Source organism: Strigops habroptila, chromosome 10 (assembly GCF_004027225.2).
Source record: "Strigops habroptila isolate Jane chromosome 10, bStrHab1.2.pri, whole genome shotgun sequence".
Classification (NCBI taxonomy): Eukaryota; Metazoa; Chordata; class Aves; order Psittaciformes; family Psittacidae; genus Strigops; species Strigops habroptila.
In genome coordinates, this window is record NC_046359.1 from 43,675,078 (window position 1) to 43,687,781 (window position 12,704).

At 43.2% G+C, this 12,704-nt stretch overlaps 1 protein-coding gene across 6 annotated transcripts in view; it reads left to right on the top strand.

Moving 5' to 3' along the window:
• The window catches only part of EML4 (EMAP like 4), a 149,574-nt gene that overhangs the window by 75,627 nt on the left and 61,243 nt on the right, over positions 1-12,704 (top strand). For all 6 annotated transcript variants that reach the window (XM_030499321.1, XM_030499324.1, XM_030499319.1 and 3 more), the window contains exon 2: positions 5,572-5,754. In XM_030499321.1, coding sequence (XP_030355181.1) covers positions 5,572-5,754 — 183 coding nt within the window. The remainder of the gene's footprint in view (positions 1-5,571; positions 5,755-12,704) is intronic.

Sequence of the window (12,704 nt, forward strand, 5' to 3'; positions counted from 1 at the left end):
ATGTGAGGAGAGGAGTGATATGTGGGCTGGGAGGTCTGTTAAGTACCATCACTATGTACAGGATACCCCTATTGAAGCTCCTGGTGAAAGCCTAAGGGGTGGTTAGAGCTGCTGCTTTGGTCAATCTGCTGGGAGTGGTTTGAGGAGTCCCACGCGACATAATGCATCTGTTTAATGCTGTTCACTAGCTGTGAAAAATGAACCCTCATTTTTAGGGTCATCCAGATGTCTCATGAGTACTGAAACAGGGGAAGTTCAGGTTAGATCTAGGGCAGAAGTTCTTCCCTGTGAGGGTGCTGAGGCGCTGGCACAGGGTGCCCAGAGAAGCTGTGGCTGCCCCATCCCTGGCAGTGTTCAAGGCCAGGTTGGACACAGGGGCTTGGAGCAACCTGCTCTAGTAGAAGGTCTTATTTTGAAACTGACAAGTACCACATGTGTAGGCTTAGCATGTTTTTGCTGTCATTTGAGTACCAATGCTCTTACCCTAAACCACTTCTTAAGGCATTAGGACCCCTATCTGTGTGGCTGTCTCCTCATTAGTACCAGCAAGCACTGCAGACTGTGCTTTTATCGCAGTGGATCTTGTTCCCAGCGGGTCTTTTGTCCATGTTTCCATGGACAGCTTTGGAAACATGACCGACAAATCAGAAATTATGCTATTTGTTTATAATAAAAATAACCAGATAACTAAATAGGTCTTTTTAAAATGAATGGCTGAATCAGTAGTCAACTGCACTGACAAATTTCTTGCTATATTCCCTTAACTAGTTTCCCTCTTTAAATAAATAAATCTCCCTGTAATATAGTAAACTGAGAGTGGCTCATGGAAGGCCTGAATAGACATGAGACAGCACGAGGGAAAGACCACATGTGAAGCAGAAGTCCATCTCCTCCCTTCCTCTTCTCCCACTTCTAAATGAGTGACTGACTTCGTACTTGCATAAGAGCTCTTTCCCCTCTGAGGAGGGAAGCTTTTTGTTTAAACCTTTTAGGAGTAGGTCTTTAAAGAAGTCTGGAAGAGATCTGGAAAATTTCTATGAAAAAAGTATAGTTCTGCATAGTGCAGATTTGTGAAAAGGATCTCAAGGATTCAAAGTATCTTAGAGTCAACCAGGTTGGAAAAGACCTTTAAGCTCATCCAGTCCAACCGTTCCCAGCGCTGCCAAGGCCACCACTAACCCATGGCACTGAGGCCTCGGCTACACGGGGTGTGAACACTTGCAGGGACGGTGACTCCAGCCCTGCCCTGGGCAGCCTGTTCCAATGCCTGAGCACCCTCTGGGGAAGGAATTGTTCCTCAGCTCCATCTAAACCTCCCCTGGTGCAGCTTGAGGCCGTTTCCTCTTGTCTCATCCCTTGTTCCTTGGGAGCAGAGACCGACCCCTCCTGGCTCCATCCTCCTGTCAGGCAGTTGCAGAGAGCGATAAGGTCCCCCCTGAGCCTTCTCTTCTCCAGACTGAACCCCCCCAGGTCCCTCAGCCGTTCCTCATCACACTTGTGCTCCAGGCCCTGCACCAGCTCCGGTGCCCTTCTCTGGCCCCGCTCCAGCACCTCAATGTCTCTCTTGTTGTGAGGGCCCAGAACTGACACAGGATTCAAGGTGCAGCCTCACCAGTGCCCAGCACAGGGGGACAATCACTGTCCTGGCCCTGCTGCCACACTGGTGCTGATTCGGGCCAGGATGCTGGTGGCTTCTTGGCTGCCTGGGCACAAGCTGCTCCTGTTCAGCTCCATCAATCAGCACCCCCAGGTCCTTTCCCATGAGCAGCCTTCCAGCCACTCTTCCCAAGCCTGGAGCGTTGCAGGGGTTTGTTGTGGCCCAAGTGCAGGACCCGATACTTTGCCTTGTTGAGCCTCATCCCATTGGCCACAGCCCATGGATCCAGCCTGTCCAGATCCCTCTGGAGAGCTTCCTTATCCTCCAGCACATCAACACTCCCACCCAACTTGGTGCTGCCTACAAATTTACTAAGGGTGCCCTTGATCCCCTCATCCAGATATTAAACAGTACTGGCCCTAACACCAAGCCTTGAGGGACACTGCTAGTGACTGGTTGCCAACTAGATGTGACACCATTCATCACCACTCATTGTGCTCTGCCATCGAGCCAGTTTCCAACCCAGCAAAGAATCCACCTACCCGGGCCATGAGCAGCCAGTTCTCCAGGAGAAAGCTGCAGGAGACAATGTCAAATGCTTTACTGCAGTCCAAATAGACAATGTCCACAGCCTTTCCGTCATCAACCAGGCGGGTCACCTTACTGTGGGAGAGAGATCAGGTTGGTCCTGCAGGACCTGCCCTTCATGAACCCATGCTGACTGGGCCTGATCCCCTCATTTTCCTGCACATGCTTTATGATCTCACTTAGGATCATCTGCTCCACAACCTTCCCCAGCAGTGAGCTCAGGCTGACAGGCCTGGAGTTCCCGGGGTCTTCCTTCCTGCCCTTTTTGTAGAGAGGAGTCGCACTGGCCAACCTCCAATCCTCTGGGACCTGGCCTCTGGACCAGGACTGCTGATAGATGACGGAGAGTGGCTTGGCGAGCTCCTGCCAGCTCCCTCAGCACTCATGAAAAATCTGCTTTTAAGCTAATCCCTAGTTGACTTATTTCCCAAGACACTGCCAAGATGGGCATGTTGGAGTTCAGTTGAGTATTTGCGGTCATGGGTGTGAGGTATTTGGGTTGGGAATCACTCATTTTAATTCTCTAATGATTGCCAGGGTAATATCTGATTGTCATCCCTTGGAACAGATGCTGCTCTGTGAAGTGATAGAGAGCAATAAAATGTCTTCCCAGTGTTCTTTAATCAACCAAAATATTCTGAATTTCCTTGCCATCTTCTTGCTATCGAGCTTCTGTCAGTTGCTGTGTCTCATGTGCCCTCTCTGCAGTGCACAACAGCTACTGATGGTTTGAAACCTCTATTTTCCCATTGTACACACACAGCCTGTTGCTTTGCCTGTTTCTTGGTTGCCTACTCATGCCTCATTAATATAGCTAGACCTTCTGACAAGCTCTTGGGATGAAGTTGAGTTTTCCTTCTACCTCTCCATGGCACAGGTCACAGAGGTGAACATTGACCAACTCCTCATCCGTCTCATTTGATATGTTGAGGAGGTCAAAGCATTGCAGCTCAGCCTTACAGGGCAGAACGAGATGATCTCCTGTTCCCCTTTGAAGTTTGTCATTAGTGACATAACTGTGGCTTTGGGAGCTGCAGGAGCCATCTAATATGTCTCCTTTTTGGGGTGCTGGGGTTCAGCAGAAGCAGTCTAGTCTCTGTTAGTAGTTGGTGGGGAAAAGGATACCCACATCAGGCAGAGCATTTGCATCTGTGCTCAGCAGAGGGACCGTCAACACTGGAGCCTTTCCTGATTTGGTAATTCCCATTATTTGGACTCCACACAGGTAACTAATGTCTGGCTTCTGAAATGATGATTTGACATAGCTACGTGCTCCTTTTACAAGTGTTTTATAGTGATCTGTCGATATTTATCCAGCCTGAGGATTTATCCATCGTTTATCCTTTGTAAAACCTTGCAGGAGTTCTTTGCACTGCTGCCCACTGTCAGATGAGTTATAAAGATTAGATGTTATAATAGTTGGAAAAGAATTGTCATTGTTTTCTGCAGCATTCATTTTGACTGGTCCATTGCGTGTGTTCAAAGGCTAATATTGTAAGGATAGCAAAAGTATGAATTACGTGTCACTTCTAAAATACCATTTACTTCCCTGAAGGAAAGCTTTTCTTCACTAATTAATGTACCTTTACCTTAGTTCCTTTTTATATGCTCCTCAGTACTTGTAGGAACTTGTACTACCTCCTTAAAACAAGTGGGGGTTTGTATTGAAAGTTAGGGCTTTAATAAAAGAATGTTACACAGTGCTTCTCACCCTGGGGTAGATGCCACTGGGCTGGATGTGTAAAGTACTACTGGGAGAGCACTGGCTATGCTGGGCTGTAGAGACATTACTGTGTCTTTATGCATGCAGAAAGTGCAGTTATGGCTGGGGACATTAAGGGCATTTTGCTCAGCACTGTTCTGCTCTGTTGTCTCCAGATCCCAGTCTCATTCCATGCCTTATGAATTCCTCTGCACTTCTCTTTATGTATTAGCCTGAATGAATATAGTATTAACCATAAAATGATACACTTCTGCTTCTGGTTTCACCAAATAGTGAATTAAAATTCATATGCAAAACTGCTTTCTTGTAGCAGTTGTTTTATCAGTGAAATCTTAACTGTTCCTTTCAGTTTAATAATAACTGTGAATACATTTCACTACTAATATTAGGGGGGTTTACTAATCCCTTGTAGGAATTTTGCTAGCATTGTGAAAATATGACTGTGACTTTTCATTTTGGTCAGTTCAGTTCTTGGTCCTTGAGTAGTATCATGTTTTACCTGAATGGAAGTTGGCGTTAAATTCCTTAATGTCTTTCATATTTAATTCACTGGAGGAGTTTTGGCTCAGTGTTTCTTTTACTTACATCTATTTGAAGAGTGCCCTCATGCAAGTATCTCAATGATTAAGGCTTTTTTTTTTTTTTTTTAGTGAAAAACAGAGTTTTAGGGTTGTTGCTTATATTAACTTCTTTCCCTCCACCCCTTGGTAGTTCTTCATAAGATTAGTGAGCTGAAGTTTAGCTTGTATATGATCACAGTAATAATACCAACTATTTACCCTTCAGTGTAAATTCCCTGGAAATTTATTGGAACACCCAAATAAAAAGGATCTGTTATGTGTTGTTTTGGCTTGGCAGAAATAATGCAAAGAACTGTCAAAGGCAAGGAGTATGCAGAAGCTGTGATTTCCTTTTTACCACTGAAGAATAGATTTGGCTGGATTATGTCTTCAGTGCTAATCTAGCTTTGTGTGGCCAAACAGATTTTTGGAACCTTTTTGTAGCCTATTTATTTTCTGTTCACTTCAGGCCAAATGTTCTAATGTCATGGGGCTTTTGGCACGTCCAGGGTGGTGATGTGAAGAAAGCTGAAGAAAAGGAAGTGAAATTGAGAACTCTGATCCAGACCATTGAAATTGAGGTTGCCACTTGATGCAATTAGGTCACGGCTAGCAATACTTGTATAGTCAAACTGTGGCTTTATATAGTTATTTATTTAACTTTACAACTTGCTTTAATATTAAAGTATCATAACGAAAATTCTTCAACAGATCCAACAGAATATATGGTGAAACTTTACCACAGTTAAACATTTTTCGTTCATTCACTTGGCTATTGAAATAAGCTGAATTCTGGTCTTCCTTCTACTGGTAAGCACTATTTCAACAGAAAGCACATTGCCTCTTGTAACTGTAATAGAGCCACGCTCCTTAAGCCTTCTGTCATAGCCAGTGATTAATAACATTTTTGTCTTGAAGCATTGATTTGACGTGTTTAACATAATATCCATTCCTTCTTTGCCTGAACGTGTTTGTTTGATCACCTTCAGTATTTCAGAATGGTGGGACACACATACTCATGCAGCACATCATGTTTTCAGTGGCTTTTTGTTTACAACACATCAGTTAAATGCCTCCTTCTACTCTGTTTTCCCTCTGTACAGATGACAGCATCTCAGCTGCGAGCACGTCTGATGTCCAGGACCGCCTTTCAGCCCTGGAGCTGAGAGTGCAGCAACAAGAAGATGAAATCACTGTGCTCAAAGCAGCGCTGGCTGATGTGCTGAGGCGTCTCGCTATCTCTGAAGACCATGTAGCTTCTGTGAGAAAATCAGCACCAAGTAAAGGTAAGCCCGTATTTGGTGAATTCTTTATAGAGTTAAAATGATGTAATTTAGAATGTTCTCTGTTGGTCACTTCTTGTTTCCTTTTTCTGTCTCATTTGCAAAGGTGGGTATGTTTTGAGCTGGAGGACTTAGTTTTTTAAGAGTGGCTTCATAGTATATGGCTCTGATCTCTGAAATGGCTAATGGATCTCTGAAATATGCGTGTTAATTTGACTGTTTGCCTGCATGTTTACTTGACACCTCTGAACATTTACCTTCCTTCTTGTTGAAAGGTTCCTGTTTAAATGGTGAAAGACTTTACAGCTGCAGCCTTTAGTCTGCCACTAGGGGCTCTGGGACTTATGGGCAGTTCTGAATCTCAACTTTGACTTCACCCAGAAGTTATTCAATTGAAGAGGCTTATTAGAGGCTACATTTCCCTTTGCTCCTAAATGAAAAGTAAAACAAATAGCCCAGAACACATTGCTACCAAAGGAGGAAGCTTTCTGAATATAGATAGTTTTTGTTCATCTACTGTTCACCACCATCAGTAGGTTCCTTGCAAGAAGTAGCCCTGTAGCACTCAGCAGTATCTCTTGATTAGTGGCTAATAAGTTGTACATTGCAACTTTGAAATATTTAGGGTTGTTTAAAGGAACTAGATGATTAAATACAAGGCTAGGTCATATTTCAGATAATTCACAGTTGTAATTCACTGTAAGTGCATGTATATCCCTACCAAGTCATGCAGCCTGGAGTTCTCTGGGCTCGATCCTGATATTCAGCCTTGAAGTACACCCATGACCCCACCAGCAGTGTAACACTGAACTGGCACATGAAAGCCTGTGCTTGTCTGGGTGGCTGCGTTGTGCAGGCTGAAAATGCAAGAGATGAAAATGCTGGAAGTTTGAATTATTTTAGATGTGGCAGAGAGATCAGATTCCGTAATGAAGTGTTTTTGCAGTCTCTCTGCCGGATGGAAGGAAGTGATGATGCTTGGGCTCGGAATCCTGCCATTCTGTCTTGCTTGCTAAATGGTAGACAGTTGTCATCCCTGCTTATAAATGCAGCTCTTATCTACTCAATATGCAGCTCCAGTCTCATCAAGATTGAGACTTCTTTCTCTAACTGTGTGTAAAATAGAGCTCTAGCAAGGATTGTGACTAAATCACTCTTTGCTGCTTGATGTCTGTTATGACAAGAAGAAAATATCCAAGTGGAAAACTCTGGGCAAAACATGTTCAACATAGGACCCTATCCTTCCCATTTAAACGCAGAAGAGCTGGGATATGCACACATGGCTAAAGACTATTGGCTTGGAGCTGTCTAGTACCCAGCAAACTCCATGCACAGGCAGAGTAAACTTGGTGTCTTCTGCAGAATGCCTTGGAGCTGTCTCCTTCCTGGGACGCTGGGGGTCTCGGGGCCATGCCAAGTTCTCCAGGTGGATTTATTCAGTGAAAACTAAATGAATTATTTATTGGGGGCGGAATATCTAAGTATCTTCAGCTTTGGGCTTTTACATCTCTACCAGTTAATGCCAACAGCATGTAACTGTGAGGAAAGAGATGGGGACAGAGTCAGAGATGTACACCTATGAGCTAATATATTGAACTTAAATGAGTTCTAACTATTTGGCACTGTATCTAAATTGTGGTGGATGTGTCCCCATCGTGTTCAGTTACCCAGCACCACCAGGCAACACATTAACTTCACTGTTAATAATATATTAATTCACTAATAATGAAATCAGCTCTATATAGTTGGTATAAAGATGTCACAAAAGAAAACATTCGTATACAGTCACTGAAATTTTGTATAAGTCTAAAATTAGACTTGATGAAGAAGCTTGAGGTGAACACTGATTTAAACTTAGATATTTTTATGAATATTTCAAATCAAGCTCGTACATAGCTTTTTGAACTACCTTAGGTTCTACTTTTGATTTCTCTTATGTTCATTCAGTAGAGAAAGAACTGCTGAAATGTTTTGACAAGGGAAAGGGATTCTTTTCATGAATGAGCAGGGTTGGCAGGAGAGAGAACTGAATTGTCAGACAAAAATAATACTCAAAGAAGTAATTGTTACTTTGAAGTAATGTACAGGTACGTAACAGGCTCTTACTAGTCATGTCATGGTTGCTGCAAAGGTAATTGTATTCCTCCTAAACTCTTTTTGGTGTTTGTGATCCTGTTAAGAATCTGGATTTCTGCATTACAACAATTGCAGTTTCCTGGTAAATATTATAGGTAGGTTTTCTTAAGAAAAAGAACTGCTGAGGCTTTGATTCACAGAGTATTTGTCTCTCCAGTAGCCCTTAAATACGTGCTGGCAGAAATAATGAGTAAAGAGAATAGATGTGGCTGTGGCTCTGCGTACATTGAGATGGTTTTCATTTGAAGGATTGCAACACAGTGAGATAGGTACTTCTAAAATATACTGAACTTACACAAATCATAGGACCAGAAAAGGCCATCTTGAATCTTCCCATCAACCAGAAGAGTTTTAATCTGAGTAAGAGGCAATATCTAACCCAGTTTGAACAAGTCTTTCCTACTTGCTGCTGAAAAGAGTTTTCTGAAACCTCTGGTTTTTTTCTTGTTGCCACTCCAGCAGTGTCTTTGAAGAGAGCTTTTCCATAAGCTAAAAATAAGGGTTGTGAACAGACCAGGAATTGTGCTGAAAGGGACAAATCGCCACCATTTTTTCACTGATTTTTCTCATTCTGAAGTTGATGGCTCAACGTAGTGCAGAAAGAGGTCTCTTCATCCTTTGTGTTAGTTCGTCTGCATTGCGTATCTGGTGAGCTCGTTCTGTCCTGATTTTACTTACCCTTTTATTGTAGATTGATTGACTCAACCATAGGTGAAAATAACTTCTTTGCATTATCCTTGTAGTCTGGGTTTTCTTTTCTCCTAAATTTCTGTGCATGCTTATTTTGAATTTAGGCATGTCTTCAGTGGAAAAATTCACATGGGCATGGGTAGATTTGTATTTCAAACCCATGGGCTGTCATGCAGGAGGTTACTACCTATGATGTTGTCTCTGTGATTTGCAAACTGTATGAGATATAAAGGGTGAGATTTTTTTAGCCACTGTAGTGCCTCCTAGTTAAAGCATGAAGTGGAGATACTCTATGAGGGAAATACCTTTAGTAGGGGTTGCAACAGAATTAACACTTGTCTGTTACTGCGTAGTGGAGAGCAGGCTGGGAGTGTGTTCGTGTGTGGCTTGTTTTCCTGTTTAGTATTTCTCAATGCAAAGTCATTCTAAAGGGCGAAAATCTTTTCAAACTAAAAAGGCCACGATGGTACCTCTCCATCTCTGTGCACAGTTGAGGAGAAACTACACAAAGGAGAAACTTAACAGCTCCAAAACAGGACCTGAGGATTAGAAATGTGGAAGAGCTTGATTAGGAAAAAGGTTTCCAGCAGCTGCAGGGTAGAGGGGGTTGTAATGTGTGGGTGCGTGTGTGGGGTTGGTTTGGTTTGTTTTCTTTTTCCTTTCTATCTTTCTTTCTCTCTTTCTTTTCTTTCAATAGATGGCTTGATAAGAAGAATTTCTTTGGTGGGAAAGTCTTTGCTTTTGGCTGCTCTGTGCTCTTGTTGCCGCATGTCTCTGCTGTGGCTGCATGATTGATGCTGTTAGCACTCACAAAAAGTTCCAAACCCAAAGATTACCTGGATCCCAGAGGAAAGGAAAGCGTAAAGCAGTCTGGTACTTGTGGCGGCCAGCAAGATAGATTGGCTCACAGCTGGTGCCTGGAAAACCTATTGCAATCTTCCAGGGTGTCAAAATGTGCGTAACAGGAGAATCCATCCCTCAGGCTCGGGGTGCAGAGGCAAGTTTGTGGCACACAATGGCACCAATAAAACACCTCAGACTAATCAGATCGCTGGGGCATGAGCTCTTGCCTGAAGAAGTGCCCGTCTACCAAAAGTACCTCTGATGTCTGCCTGTAGGGAAGTGGAGAGTTCGTGTCCTTTTTCTGAACCTAGAAGTAGTGAGGAGGCTTGTCACAGGTTAAACCTTTGGAGGAACATTTCCTATTGCTTGGACAAGAATTGATATCAAATAACTCTTATGCAAATTGAGCTCGCAGAGAGGGAAAGTGAAGCAGTGGATGGCAGTTTCCAGAGAGGCTGCCTCAGACCAAGAGGCGGTTTAGTTACTTAAAGCAGTGATCCTGGGGACGTGCAAAAGCAGCTCTGTACTGAAGTGCAGGGTATTTTTATAATAGGAATCTGGAGAGTTTTCCTTTCCTGCTCCCTTCTCTCTTGGGAAATAGCATGTTTCTTCAGTTGTAAAAATCCCAAGTAGTGTTTTGCATCAAACTCCATCTTACTGCGTTAATGCAGGCAGAGCATTTCCGATGTCATTTTCGTTGCAATGGTTTCATTTCACTAACATTAAGTCATTTTGGTTTGTATTAACAAGAATTGGCTTCAGGTGGTCAGCAAGCTTCATTAATGAAAGCATGAAATAGACTTGCACTTGTGGTGTTAGTCTTACCATGCTTTCATGTGCAGAATTGCTCTAATAACTATGCACATGATTAGGTTGTCTAATCAGTAAATACAAGTGTAGAGAGGAAAATGCTTATGGTAGAGGTAGGATATAAGCTCTTATCCATGATATTAAAACTGACCTGGCAGTTGTTTTTTATGTTTCATTGCACATAGAGTGTGGCATGCTCAACTGTGACTGACCAGGATTTGGTTCTGGAGTGTAAGAAAGCCCGGTGTATGTTTGACACGTGAGAAAAGTCTGTCAATGCAGTTCTTCCTAGATATTGATGTTTTGGTCTGGGTCCAAATGTTGCAGTTACTTGTTCAAGAAATGAATGATTCAAGAGTTATGTGTAATTCGTTAGTCATTTTACAAAACTTGTTTTTACTTTGATTCAGAAACCTTCATCTCCACCTTAGTTTTGCATGCCATATGTTGAAATGAGGAAGTACTCTGCAGATCTACCATCAACATCTGCTTTACTGAAAACCAAATAACCCCAAACCTGCCATATGCATCCTTTTCTTTATCATTCTTGCATTCCTTGTGGAGGAGCGCACGTTTCTGCCATGAGCATGCAGTGATGTACAGTCTTATCCATAATCTGTTTTGTCCTTGGATGTAAGCAGGAACTGACACTTTTCATAACAAGTAGGGGGAATTATTCTAGATGTTGTCAGCGAAGAAAATAGTGATGTGTTTCTTGCTTGACAAAACTGAGCAGTTTGTTCCCCACCTTATTAACTTCCCATAATGTGTCTGTAGCATCGTTGTTCTTTACACTCCCCGCTGAATGCTTTCGCCACTGTACTGGTAACTACTGCTGCTGTGTCTCCTGATCTGTGTTTCTGGAAAGCTGTGCTAATGCTGGTTGGAGAGGCATTGATCTATTACGATGAGCAGATGGAGATGTTAAGGTCATCCACAGTTCAGGAGTGAATCATAGGCCTTGATATTATGCATCTCCGCAAAGAAGATGATTTCCTCTGTCACTGAAAAGAAGCTTATTTGTAGGCTTCTAATACTAAAAATGCTTTTTAAGCTTATGCGCTTTTGTTCTTGCATCTGAGTTGCAAAGGGGTACAAATCACTTGAGCTTTCAAGGTTTTGTACAGTATCTTAATTTTTAAAGTAAAGTCTGTGTTCCAAATGTGTATGTTGCAAATAAAATGGTCTTGAAGTACCAGCAGTTGGAAGGGATCACGCTAGGTTGATTTATGCAGAATTTAGGAAGAACAATGATCTTTGCAGTCTTTTTTTATTTAAGTGGCAGGCTGAGAACATTGGGGCTGTTCAGCCTGGAGAAGAGAAGCTGCGTGGAGACCTCAGAGCAGCTTCCAGTGGCTGAAGGGGGCTACAAGGATGCAGGAGAGGGACTCTTCATCAGGGACTGGAGCGACAGGACAAGGGGTGATGGGTTCAAACTGAAACAGGGGAAGTTCAGGTTAGATCTAAGGCAGAAGCTCTTCCCTGTGAGGGTGCTGAGGCGCTGGCACAGGGTGCCCAGAAAAGCTGTGGCTGCCCCATCCCTGGCAGTGTTCAAGGCCAGGCTGGACACAGGGGCTTGGAGCAACCTGCTCTAGTGTGAGGTGTCCCTGCCCGTGGCAGGGATTGGAACTGGATGATCTTAAGGTCCTTTTCAACCCAAACCAGTGTGGGATTCTAAGTGTGGCTTTACTTTCTTTAGAGCGCCTTTATTCTCATTTCTGCCTGGCATATTCCACCTGCTCCTTTTGGCTTTCCTGATCTGAATTTCAGATGTGGTCACATGCTGCTCGGTGCATTTGAAGCACTGTAAGTTAGCGCAGGTCAGCCTGGTTCTGCCTTCATCACATAGTTCTGAAATCCAATATGCCCTTGATGGGTGTATTTCATATGTAAAGTGCTTGCTTAAAGTAAGAATTAATTTGCCTCTCAGCCTGCCTGATAGAGTGTAATGTGACAAATGGGCCAAATGCTGATATTGTTCAAATGAAGCATTGGTGTGAGTTTGCTCTCGGTGTGCAGAGCAGTCAATTCTCCCCCACTGTTTTTTTACTCCTCACTTTTTTTATCTTCAATGTGCGGCCTCATGCCTTATCTATCTCACACTATTCCAAGCCTGCCGTGAACACAGAACTGTTATTTTCCTGTCTCTCATGTCCTTCATGCTTGTTGCTGAAGTCGGAGTGACTGGACATCATGGCCCCATGAGATGCAGTAACAGCTTGCTGTTTGTTAAATGGGGATGTGGCACAGAGATGGGGTCTAAAGTGACTGTTGATTTTTGAATGCTTAATGTGAGATTAGCCCAGGAATTTCTTCAGGGAATGTGGTGCTTCAGAGCGGAAAAGCACAAGTTTAGCCTTCAAGGGGCAGGGGGACAGAGCTCTTTTCTGAGTAAGACCTTAGAAATAAGACAGGCATGCAGAAAAAGGATAGAGACACAGTGGGAAAGGGTGAAATGTCAGGTCTGAGTCAAG